The 18,667-nt window shown below is 41.4% G+C and overlaps 1 protein-coding gene across 2 annotated transcripts in view; it reads left to right on the top strand.

The window, feature by feature from the left end:
- The window catches only part of POU6F2 (POU class 6 homeobox 2), a 507,841-nt gene that overhangs the window by 383,042 nt on the left and 106,132 nt on the right, over positions 1-18,667 (top strand). For both annotated transcript variants that reach the window (XM_088832426.1, XM_055421162.1), the window contains exon 5: positions 168-529. In XM_088832426.1, the coding sequence (XP_088688552.1) occupies positions 168-529 (362 nt within the window). The remainder of the gene's footprint in view (positions 1-167; positions 530-18,667) is intronic.

The raw sequence follows: 18,667 nt of genomic DNA, 5'->3' as shown, positions 1-18,667 counted from the left end.
ACATTTTCTAAAGGAGAGCCTTCTCAGCTCGCAGCTGACCGGTTGTCACATCCACAGCCAGCGGTGTGATGGTGTATTTTCAACTCTACGTGTATGTTTCAGGTTCATGTGTTTGTTGCAACTCCACGTGTGCGTTTCAACTCCACGTTCGCTCTCTCTCCTTGCAGCTACCTCATCCCTGAACTCCCAACTCCAGCAGCTCCAGCAGCTTCAGCAACTCCAGCAGCAGCAGCAGCCGCCACCGCCCCCGGCCCCGCCGGGCAGCCAGCACCCGCAGCCCGCCCCGCAGGCGCCCCCGCAGCCCCAGCAGCAGCCGCCCCAACCCGCCCCGCAGTCCCAGCAGCCGCCGCCCGCCTCCCAGCCCCTGCCGGCTCCGCCCGCGCAGCCCCCGCAGCCTCCAGCCCACCCTCACCCCCAGAGCCAGAACCAACCGTCTCCGACTCCGCAGAGCGCCAGCCCCCCTCAGAAAGCCAGCCAGTCTCCGGGACACGGCCTCCCGTCGCCGCTCACGCCACCCAATCCTTTGCAGGTACGCCCCTCCCCGCCCCGCCCAGGCACTGGGGGCCCGGCCGCCGGGTGGCGCGGCCTCCCTGGAGGCAGAGGGCCTGCCAGACTTAGCATCCACTTGTGCAGCGTCTAATTCAAATTGATCTCTTAGACGGAGGGAAGAGGGAGCAGATAGCAGGCAACTGGGGATGCATGTAAACGAAACAAATAGAAACCCATTGATGTTGCCTCCGAAGGATAAATGTTATCTGTTTCCTCCGGTGAGAGGCCGGCACTGTAAGTGCACTTGTAGCTTGTAATAACTCCACTTTATGATACTTTTTGAAGGCAGCAAAGATAGCATCCAATTAAAATTATTACTAGCAGAGTTTTGTAGCCCCGTGGAGAACTACATCTCCTGTCCATGAGGCATGGTGGTTATTTCTCTATATTATGAATACAGTAGTGTCTTACCTTAAGTACTTCAGTGCTCTTTTGTTTCTATTTTCCCAAAGATTCTCTGGGGTTAGGAGGGTAAAGAAATTTAGCCCCAGTCTTATGTCCCAGATTCCAACCATTACTCCATGGACTAACAAGTGCTCTAAATTCACACCAAAACTCTCAACAAATATGCATCTTTATAAAATAATAAAGCTTCTCTATATTTACTTTATTGCTGTGAAGCTGAGGGCATCCAAAATAGAATTTCAGGCTAATCATGAAAGCTCATCTTTATCTACTATCACTGAGGAGCAATGAACAGGAGCATTCAGGAATATATAACTTTAATGGTTCAGAAACTCATTCTTAACTTAGATGCCTTTAAAATAAACTAGCTTCAAAAGATAACAACTGATGTCAACACATCAGATCCAGAAAGTAAAAGCTCAGTTTGGGACTTAAAAAAAATAAGGATATTTTTTTTCCCAATGAAATTTCAGATGGTTTAGTACATGTGTAGTGCAGTGACAAATTCCTAAAGAGTGGAAAGCCTATGCTCACTTCAAACACCAACTTACCTCCCTCCTCGAGGGTCCTTGACGCACAGTCAGTCAGTCTAGCCCAGCCCTTCCGGAGGACCACAAAAGTGTTGTTATCCTTAGGTCCTAAATAGCTAAACATGCAGAATCAAAATAGATTGGCCCACAGACAGACAGGCAAGTAGATTAGAGACTTAATATTTTAGAGCTGATTTAATTTGTTGTCCTGTATCTTTGTTTCTATGAGCTTGGTTTCTCAGTGGTGGCTCAGAGTTTTCTTGGAAATGGAAACATTTGGGTGAGATAAGTAATTGTGTCTTCCTTGGCACTTGGGTCATGGCTACATGGCAATTTGAACATTTTCCCCAGTTGAGTTTGAAGGTGTATTTTTAAAATATTGCAACTATGAAACAACATAATGCCTTTGACGTAAATTAGATTGAAATGAACACAGGCTAAAAAAAGTCTTGATTGTACACTTGGTATCTATGGGATATCATAGATATCTAAGTAGACCTAATCAGATTTACCAGATGCATGATTAGAGCATATTTTCGACATTTGGAATTCAACAGTGGTTATTCCAAAGAATGGGTTTAATGTATTTTTTAAGAGCAGTTAAATTAGATATACCTCCGCACCAAGTGATTAAACACTTGCTTGATCTAAACCATCAAACTAGGTGAATTACCAAAGAAACCATGTGTCCTGCTCTGAAGGATGAGATTACTAAGCCCTGCCCCCTGTTGTTCAACTTAATCCAGTATTCTATAGAGTTGAGTGAAAGCTTTGAGTTCTGTGGACATCAGTCTTCTCAGAACACTGTCAACATTGTATAAATCTCTATCAGCCAGTAAAAAACAAGTGTAGACAACCCACTTGAATGGCTGTTGACAGGGCTTTAAAAGAGGTGACCACTCAGCCTCGTGGAAACTAATTCTGTAAGGAGAATTTCCAGACGTTCTCCTAAAGGTTTCCCGTGGAAATCTGGGAGGTATTTCATTTTGTGTTTTTGCAACAAATGAAGGCTCAAAATCACATTTATTTCTTTATAACCCTGAGAGACTATTCTAATTTTTCACTGTTGAAGTTTTAACTTATAAGCTTACTAAGTACATTGATAATACTCTATCTTCTTATGTGGATCTAATGAATGACCACTGAAGGGGTGATTTGGTGAAATTTTAAAGATATTATTGATAGATAGAGAACTAATTTTGAAAAGTCCACAACTGTAGGAATAAGAGGATTTTTTCCTTTCACTATAGGCATGTGTAAAGGAAATGAAGAATTCTGTGGTTTTGAAATAGTATATTTTTTTCTACATTAGCTGAAGGGTTTTTGAGTTTGTTGAACATGTAATGTTTGAACTTTTGAAAAAGAAAACTATTTAAGAGGATATAAAAGATATTTAACCCTGTAATGATCTTTATGAACTAGAATAAAATATTTTTGTTTGAAGGTTATTAAGAGAATAATGATCAACTAAGTTCATATATGACAGCTTAAATTCTATTTTACAATTATCTATTTTCATGTGGGCTTTGCCTTTTTACATTGTTCAAAATCTGTCAGAGAGATATTAGTTTAAAATATGCAACCTAGGTTGTTAGAAAGGATAGTAATAATTTCTAAAACTGTACAGATACTGTCATATCTTCAGAAAAAAATAATAAATGAACGTAGCTTATGTAGGTATATTTGGTGGGGTTTTTCCTTGAGATGAAAAAAATAATAATAATAGTGCTGACAGGTAATAACACTCTAGACTAAAGTTCTCCAAATAGTTCTGGTCAGGTTTTTGTCTAATACTGAAATTTTTTTCATTCTTTTACTCAATTCCATGAAATGAATTGCATATCCAAAACCAGGTTGTTGTTTTAAGACAGATAAGAGTCTAAAGTATTGTCACCTCAGAGAACTAATTTTGATGGTTTAGAGTTATAGGGGGGTTGGTGGTCCAGCATGGATATCAGAATCTGGCCCCTGGAAGCCTGTGTTTAAACTCTTCAAGGGATTTAAGGTCTGTTCACCCAATTTCATTCTCAGGAGGGAGAAGTTCTGAACAGGATTATAAGTGCAAAGATTTAGGGGCCAGGCAGTCAGTATAAATAAGTAAAGCAGATTTGAATATAAGGGCTTCCCTTGTGGCTCAGTTGGTGAAGAATCCCCCTGCAATGCGGGAGTCCTGGGTTTGATCCCTGGGTTGGGAAGATCTCCTGGAGAAGGGAAAGGCTACCCACTCCAGTATTCTGGGCTGGAATATTCCATGGACTCTATAGTCCATGGGGTCGCAAAGATATCAGAAGATATCCACAAAGATGGATATCAGAAGCTGGCCCCTGGAAGACTGTCTTTAAACTCTTCATGGGATTTAAGGTCTGCTCACCCACAGCTTCATTCTCAGGAGGGAGAAGTTCTGAACAGGATTGTAAGTGCAAAGATTTAGGGGCCAGGCAGTCAGCATAAACAAGTAAAGCAGGCTTGAATATAAAATCCAAGTGAAATTTTGGAAACAGTGTGTGGGACAAACAAAATGCATCTGTGAGTTGAATTTAACCCTTAGGTTCCAGATAGATAACAATCCATGCTCTTTATTTTTGTCCTAACCCACCTGCCACAGGCTGCACCAGAATCTAAAACTAGCGATGTAGTGTGTGTTGAGTGGGAACAGATCAGAAACATATATGGAAGCAATCTTTGGAGGGAAAAGATATGGTCTAATCATTCCTGGGTAGAAAGAACAATATGCAGTTTTAATTTCAGTGTATGATATTTATCTGAATAAAAATCCCATAAGCCTAAGAATGACAAAATTCATTCCTTTCTGTGACCTTTGAGATGACTTTTCTTGAGACTGTTCCTTGGGAGTTTTTAACTCTCACTAAAGAACATACAAACATTGTGTAAAACTCTAGTGTGTTCCTACATGAATGATCTGGAGATGATCTGGGCATGGTTGGAGCATAGTCATGGTGCCATGGGAAGAGGAAGCTTATTCTAATTCTGACCCTGCTTCCAACTAACTCACAACTTGGGACAAGTTCTTTGGGCTTTGTTTTCTTTGTTAACTGTGTGGTGTATATCATTTGTCAGATCCTTTTTGGGTCTTTGAGTCTATAATCCAAATGTTGGTAGGCCTCTAGAATTTTACTGGATACTGAAAACCCAATGTTCTTGAAGATTCTCTGAGTATTCTTCAAGGTCAGGTTAATTTTTTCCCACTCAGCTGGGTGGCAGAGTAGAAGGAGAGTGAGGACAAACCTAAGTGGGATAATGATAGCAGAAGCAGATTTTATCTTAGCCTGAGAGTCAAAATTAAAGTCAAGTTTTCATCCTCAGAGAGTCAGTGCCGTAAACTCTAGGTCCCAGATTGCTTTTTCACACCTATACATTAGAGAAGCTTAGGAAACCAAATGGTGCTTTTAACCTTGGCCTTTTGCATACCGTCTTGCATGGCAGGAAGCAGGATCATCTTTTTCTCTTGTTGTATTGCACATTTTAATGAAAAAAAAAAAAAAAAAACACAGAGAGAGAGAGAAATCCGTGGAAGCAATTAGGGGAGAGAAAACTCTGTGCTTGTTCGAGGAATGAGGAGCACAGTCACCTCTCAGAGGTGAAGCTGCTCGAGAGATAACATGAAATTGTCCTCTACCACGTGCATTTCTTCATGTAAAGGTCTTGGTACCATTCAGGCATCAGCAGTAAACCTGCATTCAAATTCCACCTCTGCTATAGATAAGGCTCAGCTTCTTGATCTTCTCATATGGGATGTTTTCCCTCTAGCAAAGTTTCAGTACTACTTTCCAGAGTGATGGAGAGGGTGATGTATTATCACTTTTTAAAACAAAGAGCCCAAGCCCTTGAAAAGGAGTTAGACCCACATGATTTCCTTCCTTTTAAATCTCCAATCATGTCTCCTTCCTATAAAAAAGACCCAGTGTTTGGGGCCAACCCCCTCTCTCCCCAGTAGTTAGTCTTAATTTAACACAGTATTAGTCAAAGCTTGGTGGTTCTAAGTTTTTTTTTTCATCTATAAGTGGAAGGGGTAAACTTACATACTTTCTGGAACTCTTTCCCTTCTGTTTGGAATTTGGGGTTCAGTTCAGTTCAGTCGCTCAAGTCGTGTCCGACTCTTTGCGACCCCATGAATCACAGCACACCAGGCCTCCCTGTCCGTCACCAACTCCCGGAGTTCACTCAAACTCATGTCCATCGAGTCGGTGATGCCATCCAGCCATCTCATTCTCTGTCGTCCCCGTCTCCTCCTGCCTCAGTCCCTCCCAGCATCAGAGTCTTTTCCAGTGAGTCAGCTCTTTGCATGAGGTGGCCAAAGTATTGGAGTTTAAACCTCTAAAACTCACCTTGGGTGACCTATGCAGGTGCAGGGGGAAAAACCCTTTTTCCCCTCTAATCATTCTGGGTTCTCAAACTGGAGATCTATAAATTAGACTAGAAAAGACAGATTAAGAAGAGAAAAACAATTTTTTATGGTATGTACTTCCTGCATACACATAGGAGCACTTAGTGATGAGGAACTCAAAGGGGTGATTAGAACTTGGGCTTAACTAGCATCTTAATAAAAGAACACAAGGAGTAACAAGACTGAGAAAAAGGACCATAAGCTTCTAAGGGTGGAAAATTGTGGGAAGATGATATATGGGGAAACTAATAGTAGATAAGCAAGATTTGTTATACCCATTTTTCTGGTGCCATCTCTGGACTGATACAGGTCTAGACTTGTCACCAGTCATTAAATTCTGTCCTTCCTGGTAGAGAAGGAGTTGGGGGAACACCTTTACAAGTTTATGTCCTGCTTTTAGTCACAATAGGAGGATGGCAGAGAGCTTGTCTTGTATCTGTTGATACTTAATTGCCTTCAGCTCAAAATAATCCTCATGCCAAAGTGGGCATGTTTTGAGGTGACATATTCTGCTACCTTTTGTAGGTATAGTTATGTAACTCCCTTGTGGCCCTTATAAGTTCTAGTAGAACTGTATTTACACAGGGCTGAATCAGGTGTAAAATTCCCTTCACCTGGACCAAGACTAAGGTAAATGAGGCATTCATCTCAGATGCGGAATTCATCTCAGGTTGGATGGCATCACCGACTCTGTGGACATGAGTTTGAGTGTACTCCGGGAGTTGGTGATGGACAGGGAGGCCTGGCGTGCTGTGATTCATGGGGTCGCGGAGAGTCGGACACGACTGAGCGACTGAACTGAACTGAACTGAACTGAAACCCCAAAATGCAGTCATCAAGACAAATCATATGTTAATGCAATTTTATAAAAAATCAAAATGAATGCCAAAATTCATGATGACCTAAATATCACATTTTAAAATATAACATCAGTAACAATAATGAGCCATTTTGAAGTCTGAGACAAAAGGAAAAAATCAGTAACACTGATTTTGTTAGTCATGAGTTTTTTGCATTCATTTATATTTTTAAAAATAATATCACATTAGATGTTACTCATCTTACCTGGAAAATCCCATGAACGGAGGAACCTGGTAGGCTGCAGTCCATGGGGTCGCTAAGAGTCGGACACGACTGAGCGACTTCACTTTCACTTTTCACTTTCATACCTTGGAAAAGGAAATGGCAACCCACTCCAGTGTTCTTGCCTGGAGAATCCCAGGGGCGGGGTAGCCTGGTGGGCTGCCATCTATGGCGTCACACAGAGTCAGACACGACTGAAACAACTTAGCAGCAGCAGCAACAGCATCTTGATTAGTGTATTTGGGACACACCCTTAAACTCTGCCTGAGATGAGTACCTCTCTTGTCTCACATTGGCTACCAGCTATGTAAATGATTTACTTAGCAAATACTCTCCAAGGTCAATAGCATTCTGTCTATTGGAAATTTCAGCTAGGTCTTGGATGCCTTTTTTTAGTTGAACTTGAAAATTGCACCAAATTTTTGCACAGTGGAAAAAGAAGTGTATATTGGATAATGGATTGGGGTGGAGAGGTGGCGTGGAAACCCATCCTCCCTGTGTAAAATAGCACAGGTCTAATAAACCAATCATTTTTTATTGAATTGAAATGTTATGACAATCCAAAAGGTACAGACTTTCAGTTATAAAATTAAGAAGTCATGGGGATGTAACATACATCATAGTGACTAGGGCTAAAACCATTTTATTTAGAAAAAAAGAAAATGCATATTATTACTAAGAGCTACATGTAAAATTTCTTGCAATTTTATATATATATATATATATTTACTTTAGTTCCACAAAATAAAAAAATATATAATTCAAAGTAAAATCTTTGAATTATATAATATATATTTCTTTATTGTTCTAGCAATACAAGTACAATTAATGACTCCTGAAAAAAAAAATGTTATGACAATCAAAAAACTTCTTTGGCTGATATTTATCACTGAACTAATTTACGGTTTTATGAGAGTAAGTTTGGTAAAAATGACAAAAGTATTATTATACAGACAACATTCTCCCAGAGAAATCCAGGCCATGAGGATCTTTTAAAAACTGGAATTGTCCACAGAGACTGAGTAAGGTTTCCTCCTGGGCTAAAGAGCCAAAAGAAATTGCATTATTATGGATGAGAAAAATCTATTCAAACCCAGAGAGTTCCCAGGAAGATTAAATATGATATACTAATGAAAATGTTTTGTAGGGTATGCATTTGTTAAGCAAATGTTGATAATACTACAGATATGAAAGTATGAATTTATTTCTGTTTATATGACCATACGGTAAATTGAGGGCTTCATTCATGATTCCCTCATTCAGCAAGAGGTTGGGTGAGAAATGGGAGTCCCTTTACCCAATTGTATTCAGCCCTGAATACAATAAACAAAACATATTTAGCTACATTCTCTGCAAAGTACAATTTTTCCTTTTATGAAAGAAAGAAAACCTCCTTTAAAAAAAACCCTCAGTTCAACATTACTGACATTTCAAAGAATTTATTACAAGCATTTGAGATCCAGGAGGAACAACAAAGTTTATATTGCTTTGAGAGTGGCAGGGGGAAAAATTAGTTTAGCAAGAATATACTTATATACTGTGGTGCTTCTTTGTCATTGTCTAGATGTACCGTTCCTAGGTACTGCTCTGTAGATTAGTCAAATCATGTAAAAAGGAGCTTAACAAAGCAGGTGGTGTGTTCACAGCTCTGACTATGGAAGCTTTTGCCCAGTAGCAATAGATGGAGAGAGGGCCAGACTCAAAGCGGGGAGCATGGAAAGATTCCTGCAGTATTTGAACTTGGCAGCTTCTGTCTTCTCAAGGAAACTGCTCTGATCACTACAGTGGGGTAGATTCCTGGCTTGTCCACGGTGAGTTCAGTGGTAACCCTGGAGCCACACACCCTGCCAGGTCCCATCACTGTCTGCTGGATGTAACTGATAGACTGACCCCAAAGTCTAGTTCAGAATGCTTCTAAAACAATTTTGCCTGTATGTGCATAGTTCCAGGTTTGAATGGCAATGAGAGCAGCCCAAAATGTGCTGGCTGGTATTTTGCTCTGAGTTAGCAAGACATGATCAAGTGTTACTTCTCATAGTTTAGGCTCAATTTGTTCAAGGTAAATATTGTGGTAAATTTCCACAGGTCTTTTGTGGTTTTTTGGGTTTTTTTTTACATTTACATGTATCTTTCCTTTTTCAAGTCCTTTTCCTATTCAGGTTATTCTAGAATATTGAGCAGTGTTCCCTGTGTTGTACAGTAGGTTCTTGTTGGTTTTAATTTATAATTTTAATTGAATAAAATTTAATTTTAAAAATAAACTATTTTAAATATAGCAGTGTATACATGTCAGTCCCAAACTCCCCAGTTTGTCCCTCTTCCCCACCCATCCTGCCTGGTAACCATTAGTTCCTTCTCTAAGTCCATGAGTCTGTTTCTGTTTTGTGAATAAATTCATTTGTATAGTTTTTGTAGATTCCACGTATAAGGGATATATGATATTTGTCTTTCTCTGTCTAACTTACTTCACTTAAGATGATAATCTCCAGATCCATCCATCTTGCTACGAATGGCATTGTTTCATTCTTTTTAATGGCTGAGTGATATTCCATTGTGAGGAAGCCATAACAACCCACTTCAGTATTCTTTCCTGGAGAATCCCATGGACAGAGGAGCCTGGTGGGCTACAGTCCATGGGGTCGCAAAGTGTCAGCCACGACTGAGCAACTAAGCACAGCACAATATTCCTTGTATATATGTACCCAATCTTCTTTTTCCATTACTCTGTCAGTGGACATTTAATTTGCTTCCATGTATTGGCTATCGTCAACAGTGCTACAGTGGACACTGGGGTGCATGTATCCTTTTGGATCATGTTTTTCTCTGGATATATGCCCAGGAGTAGGATTGCAGGTCATATGGTAGCTCTATTTTTAGTTTTTCAAGGAACTTCTGAACTGTCCCCATAGTGACTGTACCAAACTTCCTATCAACAGTGTAGGAGGGTTCCCTTTTCTTCAGACCCTCTCTAGCATTTATTGTTTATAGACTTTTTGATGATGGCCATTCTGACTGGTGTGAGGTGATATTTCCTTGTAGTTTTTAAAGGCCAACAAGGTTTTTGGTTGACTCCTGAAATACAGGTTTGCATGTGAATATTCTCCAGATCATAAAGAAAGCACTTTTACCATTATCTGCATTTATTAAGCTCATATGGGATGCACTGTGCCCTTAAGGAAGGTTTGAAGAACACCTTGATGCCATAGGACAAGCAGTGTGTTTAGAAGCAGACACACCTGGGCTCAGATGCTGATTCTGCTGGATGGTTATGTGAGATCAGCCCATCTTTCTGAGCCTCAGTTTCCTTATTGGTTGGAGGGTTGATGTGAGGATTGAATGAGATTATTTTTATGGGAGTATCTAATTCAATTCTTGATAGCTGGCTCTCAGAAAATATCAGTGTCCTGCCTACCTCTTTGCTTCCTTGACTATAGATATTATAATCCAAGGAGGACTATGAAACAAACAGACCCACTCAAAGTTGAACAAAAAGAAAATAATCATGGGAATTGTAATGCATGTGTACACCATAAAATGATGCACGGCACACTACATGAAACCCCATATAAGCTAGAATGCAGCTAATAATGATAAGTGAGTTTTGTAGCATGAGAGAGGCTAGGAGGATTTCTGAAAAGGGGAGCATAGCAGAGGGAGGGTAGAACAAAGCACAGGCCAGGACTGGACCTGGGAGGTGTGTGGAGAGCAGGGAGAGAGAGAATCATGGCCTTGTGCTTGTGTCATCTTAAAGAATTCTCACGTCAACCCCCATAAACTTGATTTCACCACCATATTATTAAGAAGTAAAAATTCTTCTTTCCTGCTATATTCCCAATGTTGTGGTTTTTAACACATGAGTAAACAGGAAGCATCTTGGTGATGCTGATTCTGCCCTTAACTAGCACTGTGACCTTGGGTAAGCCACCACGTCTGTGGGACTCAATACTACATGAAAAGTTTGTATTAGATAACCTTTAAGTGCATTCTAGCTTTACATTCTGTTTATGAAATAGCACAAATAAGGTGGTTTGAAGTATATATGTGCAACATCATAACCCACAACACACATGCAGGACTCAAGAGGTTCTCTTGATAGTATTTGGCTGATATTTGCCATGTGTCTTGAAATTTACAAAGTACATTTTTTAAAATTTATTTATTTTTGGCTGTGCTGGGTTTTTGTTGCTGTGCAGGCTTTTCTCTAATTGTGGCAAGTGGGGGCTACTCTCCAGTTACTACATTCGGGCTTCCCATTGCTGTGGCTTCTCTTGTTGTGGCACACTGGCTCTAGGGTTCACCGACTTCAGTAGTTGTGGCTCCCAGGCTCTAGAGCACAGGCTAAATAGCTGTGACACACGGGCTTAGTTGCTCCTCGGCATGTGGGATCTTCCCGGATCAGGGATCGAACCCAGGTCTCCTACATTGGTAGGCAGATTCTTACCACTGAGCCACCAGGGAAGCCCTAAAGTACATTTTTATATACATTATTTCATGCATTTAGCCTCATAGGTTCACAGTTCTGATTGGAATAATCATTATCATTGTTCAAATGTATCTTATACTCTCTAAAGACTTCAACTTCTCATTTTCTCCTCACAACAACCCAGAAGAGACAAAAAATCATCTTTATTCAGATCCAAGAGTATTAGAAAGTTGAAGCAACTTCCTTAGCATCACTGTCAGACTTCAAGGCACTTCAATTTGTGTTTTACAGTCTCTTCAGTGTTAATTGGAGAGTTGGCAAAATTTTTTATTTCCTAATTTGGCTGCCAGCATTTTTGTAAGGCAGCATTTCTCAAAGTGTCTTCCACAAAATGCTAGTCCAAAGGGAGTTTATTGAAAATGGATTCCATAGTAGGTAGGTAAATAGGTAAATAGATGTGTGTGTGTGTGTGTGTGTGTGTGTGTGTGTGTGTGCTTAGTTGCTCAGTTGTGTCCAGCTCTTTGTAACCCCATGGACTGTAGCCCGTCATGCTCCTCGGTCCATGTGATTTTCCAGACAAAAATACTGGAATGGGTTGCCATTTCCTACTCCAGGGGATCTTCCCAACCCAGGGATCAAACTTGCATATCCTGCATTGGCAGGAGGATTCTTTACCACTGAGCCACCTGGGAAGCCATATAGATTGGGAGGGAGATACATAGATAGACAGACAGATAGATATCACTGTTGTACAGTATATGCTGTTCCTGGATATTTCTTGATGAATATTAGAATACCAAAAGTTAAAAGACATCCTGTAGTAAAGATGTCTAGTTTAAATTATTTAAGAAATAATTTAGAAAGAAATTCCCAAATATATAATCACTGAACCTTTTTTTTCATGTAACACTTATTAAATATCCCATAGAAAATCTTTCAGGAACCAGTACTTCAAGGCTTCCTTCTCTGTTGTAGTATCCACACAACTAAAATAACCCTGCATCTGCTTACCTAGAACTTCATGCAAAAATCCGCAGATCTAATCCAATGGACAATGGAGAAAAGGAAAGAAAGAAAAACTCAAAACCAAAGCAAGAGCAGAGAAAGCCAAAACCAAGGGTGGTCTTCACAGTTGACAACAAGCAAAATCACTAAGTGAAAAAAACAAAGGTCGCACTGGGGTGCCCCCTCTTGGGACTGAGGTCTTAGGGATTCTTTCTCCTTCAGGTGGTCCTTCATCCATCTCCTCTTCTTCACTGCCATCATTTCTTCTCTTCACACACACGACAATTGGACTCATGCCTCCCCACAGCAGGGCCGCATAGTGACCACTGGACCCCACAGCCCCTGGCAAGTCCATGGAATCAACAGGACAGCAAGAAGGGACACCCTCCCCTCCCCTCACCTCTACCCTCCTGTCTTGTGACTGAGGAATTTCCAGGGATCAAGAGAGTCCCTAGTGCCCTCAATCTCAGTCTCCATCCCTGTGTTTTAAGAGGGGTTGAATTCCAAACAATAGGTCAAGTCAGTCTAAAATCTATAGGGGTTAAATCCTCTAGAATACTAGGCCCTGTGTCTCTGGGGCCATTCTTGCAGTTATAAGGCTCTTGTCCTGGCTCTTTTTCTGTTTCCTATTTAAAAGAGAGAAGAAAAAAAAAAAAAGACCCTCCAAGGCACTGGTGTTTTCCTTCTCTTTTATCCCCCACTGTTGAGAAGTGAATTGGGCATTCTGGCTTCAAACGCACCATGTCGAGAAGACCAGTTCCAGAGTCTCTTCTTTCATGCATAAGAGAAACCCACATGTCAAAGCCTCAGATGCCCCTCAGAGTGGCCGTCCACGGGAAAGGGCAATTCTGTATCTTCAGCCACTTGTCAGTGGGGAGGCCTGCGAGGCCACAGGTGAACACCATGGTAGATTTGTATGCTGACGGCTCTCTTCTGGGAACTAATGTCTGAAGGCCCAGTTGGGCTCCAATCAATGCAACCTTTCCAGCCTGATACATTTTGTCTGAACTGTCATTTGACAGGGATCCACCTGGTGCCACCACTTAGTTTTCTACACCAGAAGATATTTAACTGACATTGAAAAGAAGTAAAGTTAGGGATCTCCTTCTTTTTCTCAGCTGGACTCCATACCCTCCCAGAGGCTAGCTGCTCTTTCCAGAGTTGAACTCTTTGTCCTTTGCACTGGGAGGTTACCAATGTGGCGTTTAAAGAGAGCAGAGCGATGTGAAAGGCTTCAGAGAGGATAAGATTTCAGAGAAACCCTCTCACTTCCCCCAAGGAAAGCACTCTTGCGTCTGGCTGGCTTGTAAACATCTAATATTTTAAATCAGAGGGAAAATAACCTTGTGCTCTTGTCTAAGGTTCTAAGAAGTAACATTCCTTAGAGTAGTTATTACCTTCAGTATTCTGCACCCCATGAAAGAAGTTTGAACAATTGAGGATGAAAACCAAATGGTTCTTGGAAGCAACCTGGACACAACAGGGAGTTACTAAAGGCATAAAGCAAAGATGGGGTATTTTCCAAACTCCCTGTAACAATCACAGTGGATTCATTTTAAGCATCTTCAAGGCACAACCTGCATACCAGGTTTTCATTGGCAGTTAGTATCTGTAAGTGACATACCAGAAAGAAAGACCCCTGAATATTTTCTACACTCCAGGGGACCATCATCTCACTGCCTTGCTTAACTTTCTTCCTCTTTTTGCCTCCCTGAGGTCACACCATCTCCAAACAGCTGGAGGCGTGCCCATACCACCCAGTATATTTTGTTCAATATTTACTTTCTTTTCCAAAGGAAAATTTCCAAAGTCATTGCCAGTGATTCTTCGCATTGGACACACTTTGGGATTACCTGAGGAGTTTTTTAAGAATACCAAGGCCTGGGTCCCACCCAGAGATTCTGATGGAAACTGAGTGGGGTAAAACATGGGTATGAGCATTTTTTAAGTTCCCTAGGAGACTCCAATGTGGGGCCAGAGTTCCCGACAACTACCTATTTATTGTCTTATAAATAGGCTCCCAATTGTTCATTTCTAAAAGAGCAAACACCTACCTCTTGTTTATACAAAATGCTTTTTCACCGGCTGTGTTGGTTGCATGAGTTGGCACTAACTTTACTTCTATGATACAATAAAACTAGGTCCACATGTCTCAAAACAATGAGCCCGTGTTAGTTCTACCCTGTGCCCTCCCCAGAATCACAGCCATCACAGAATGAAAAGAACTGTATCTGTACTTTTTGATCCACTAAAGAGTCTCCCTAATTCTGAAGCTGGGTTATTGGCCAATATTTGCAGAAGAATCTCGAACCTGGTGATTCACATCTGATACTCAAAATATAACAGAATATACAAAATATTTTTGTAATAATATACAAAAAATATAAAATATATATATATATTTTTAAATATATAAAATATAATAAAATGCATAATCCTTCTCTCCCCAAACAAGAGCTGCTACTGATTGAAAACTTGTTAGACGTTCCAAATGCCGATAAAACGTTGACTCATCTAATCTGTACTAAGGCTTTCCAAGCTTTTGTTTACATATGAATCCCCCTAGGACCTTGACAAATGTAGACTCTGACTCAGCTCTCAAGTAAAGAGTGCACACCAGAGTCTGCATTTCCAACTAACTCTCAAGTGAGGCTGATGCTCTGGTGTAGCAGACTCTACACCGTAAGCCTTCAACGCCCCACTAGCTTCATTTCACAGATGAGGAAGTTAAGGGGAAAGACTTATGAGAGGCAAGATTCAAACCGAAGTCTACCTGACCTAAAACCTTGTCCACTGGGCGAATCTGCCTCATTGTGTTCTTCCACTGTGGCGTGACCATCTTTTAGAAGAAATCTTGCTTAAATCACATAATGATTTGTCTCCTTTCAGCTGAAGATGGAGGTAGAGGCTCTGTTGGCAGAAAGACTTACTTTCTTGCTTGGTCTTTCTTCCTGATCACAGTCTTGATCTCATCATGGCTCGAGAACCAGTAACTCTGAGGTTGGGGGTTGAGGTCTCAACCACACCTTCTCTTTATTTAATAAATGCGCTAGTTTTGTTGAAACTGTTTCCACCAAATTGAAACTCAAGAGGTGAAAGTGGCGTGTGGCCACTGACTACCTTAGAGCTGAGAGAGCCAACAGAATCTCTGTGAGAAGGCAGAGTCTCATTCCACTCATCAGGCCCAAGACCGCCTGGCTATAGAACCAGGCACAAAGATCACTGCTACCTACTTTCCTTCCACCATCTTTCATGCAGCATGAAAGTGCACTTGAGACTGTGTACTTTGGCAGGGGGTGAGGGAGTGTCCTCTTCCATCTTCATTTCAATACACTTTTTTAAGAGCAAAAGCCAAGCTGCTTTCCTGGTGGTTCAGATGGTAAAGAATCTGCCTGCAATGCAGGAGACCTGAGTTCAATCCCTGGGTCAGGAAGATCCTCTGGAGAAGGAAATGGCAGCCTACTCCAGTGTTCTTGCCTGGAGAATCCCATGGACAGAGGAGCTTGGCAGACTACAGTTCATGGGGTCACAAAGAGTCAGATACGACTGAACAACTAACACACATATGTAAACAGGTAACAGAATCATTCAGACAGAGTCAGAATGGTGAAAACTCCTATTGTGCAGCTTATAAAATTTCTTAACCCTCTTAATCAGGGGTGTGGAAGCAGTGTACAAAATGACGTTCAAATGCAGCATCTTCATTCCAGCCACATTTGTTTTCCAAGAGGCCATTCCTATCAGAATGGAGGAGTTGCTTTATGATCACTGAAAGCTGTGCCATTATGGTTAGGCGGTGTCTGCTCCATAAAGCGCAAAATAAGTCTTCAAAAGCATCTGCTCTTTTGAAGTTCTTACCTGTTGTTTTGTACTTCTTGTAAGTAACCGTGTAGACCCAGTAACTCAGGCACATCCTTGACACCAGTCCAATGTCTGTCTGTACCGGATCAGACAGGCAGGTCCTGCTTGTTAACATCATCTTCAAAGAATAGAGACTAGGGATTTTCCTGTTGGTCCAGTGGCTAAGATTCTGCACTCCCAATGCAGGGGGCCTGAGTTCAATTGCTGGTCAGAGAACTAGATCCTATGTGCCACAACGAAGACCCAGTGCAGTCCAATAAATAAATAATGAATATTTTAAAAAAAGAAAGCAGAGACCACCTACCAGACTTGTACAAATATCAGCCCCTAACCTTAGGATGCATACATGAATGCACAGGTTGACCTAAAAGAAAACAAATTGAAGAGGTGCACCCTTAAACCCTGCCAATGCAAATCCAATGCGTAGAGGCTGGCTGTACACTTGCATTAAAAGGTTAGGCTCTGTGTGTGTGTATAGACTTGAAATCTTCATAGTTATATGTCTGTGTATTCCATATTTGTGTGTGAACATCTCTGTGTTTCTTTGATACGTACATATGCACTTTTATATTTAAAATCTTTTTCATAAACACCAATTCAGGGATTCTGTCAAGTGTCCACTTACATAATTACAAGGTTATCCATGGAGTCTGGGCAGATCAGTGGAGTGTGAGCACATGGGGAGAAATGACATTGTCTGGGGCTTTCTTTTCTTCCCTTTTCTGCCCAGGATGTTTTGAGAGAATGACTAAGCAGTGCTGGAGATTATGAATTTGCTTAAGTGTGAATGGGTGATGGCTGGGTGCCGCACAGCCCTCCCCAAAGGTGATTGACTGGGGCGGCAGGTCTTCACACTTGATGCCTGGATTTGACTCGGAAAGTCTGCCAAGTCTTTTACTCGGAAATTTATCTTAATTAGATCTGAAAGACCTGCCACAGCAGAATAGTCACACCGATTAAAATGAAAAACAGGAGAAATTACTGATCAAATTAATCATAATGTCGGGTTACAGCTGTAGGTCTGATGTAATTTGCCAGTCCAGTGAGTTACATCGGCCCCGGCCCAGGAAAGGGAGCTGGTTTTATGCTGATCCGTAACACCCGCCCGCTCCAGGCGGCCCAGCAGGAGGCTGATTCCATTCATTTTCCTGGCTTGCTCTGACCTCCATGCAGCAACTAGAAACAAATCAGGCACCAAACAAATGCAGGGATGGGAGGAGGTAAACGAGAAATATTCTCTTACCACAGCGATCATACTCTTTCAAGAATGGTGAGCTTCTAAAACTGGGCCCGCAGGCTTGGGCCTTTGTGCCTGTTGGGATTTAGGCTTTTGGTTTTTTCCACTTAACCTCCTTTTAGTTTTACTTGCGGTGACCTGACATTGATTAGATGCAGAACGAGAATCAAAAGGTCAGAGGACAAAACCTCTGGCTCCAAGCCAGCAGAAGAAAAACCTTTAGAAAAATCTCCTTGCCAACCTGTCTCTACAACTCCGGTGTGGATTGAAATAATCTAAAGTGTCACAACAGAGAAGGAAGAAACCTAGCCAGTATGAGCTGATTGTTCCCCTGAGGGCATGGTCCTGGTATTCTAATTTTAAAATAAACACCACTTTACCCCACGCTGTGTGTTTGGGGTGGAGGTGGAATATACTTCTTTATTAAAGAAAACAAATCAGGGTCCTGATTCTGTTCAGTGTCTAGCCCTGCTCTGAGCTGTGATTCACTGTGTTTACAAAACCTGTCTCTCCATTAGCAATAGAGAAGGGGCCTTAAAGCGCACCCCAGTATAGACATGCCATGGTTAGATTTTAAGTGCAATGTAGGACTGAGTAGGAACAGGGGAAGGAGGCCTCCTCCCCAATCAGTAGTTATAAGACCTTTCTCTCTGACCCCGTGATGGGTTGTCCAAATCCCACTCATTCATCCCTGGACCAGACGCTTATACCCTTTTACTTCCAGTCTGAAAAGGCCCCCATCCTTTCTCCATCCCATCGAGAATGAATCTGATAAATGACGGAGATAGGCAGGCGTAGAACCCCAGGTGGTCTTGGCACTCAACAGGCTACACTTTCTGGACCATTTTATGGTGCCTGATGTAGAATCAGGTGGGACCACATGCCCAGATTGGGGAAGGCTATAATAACCACATTTTGAGTGATTATCTTATCAGTTGGTGATGGACGGGGAGGCCTGGCATGCTGTGATTCATGGGGTCACGGAGAGTCGGACACAACTGAGCAACTGAACTGAACTGAGCTTATTGGTTTAGTAGTTTGTAACCAGAATTTTGTAAAGAAAATAAAAGCTTCAGTTTAAATTATATACATGTAGATATATAGAGTTACATACGGGCATAGATATGTAGATATATATATAGAGAGAGATTTCTATACATGTTTGTATA

This window comes from Moschus berezovskii, chromosome 3 (genome assembly GCF_049115385.1).
Source record: "Moschus berezovskii isolate FMDL1 chromosome 3, NW_MosBer_1.0, whole genome shotgun sequence".
In the NCBI taxonomy this organism is placed as follows: Eukaryota; Metazoa; Chordata; class Mammalia; order Artiodactyla; family Moschidae; genus Moschus; species Moschus berezovskii.
This window is presented reverse-complemented; position numbering and strand designations above follow the sequence as displayed.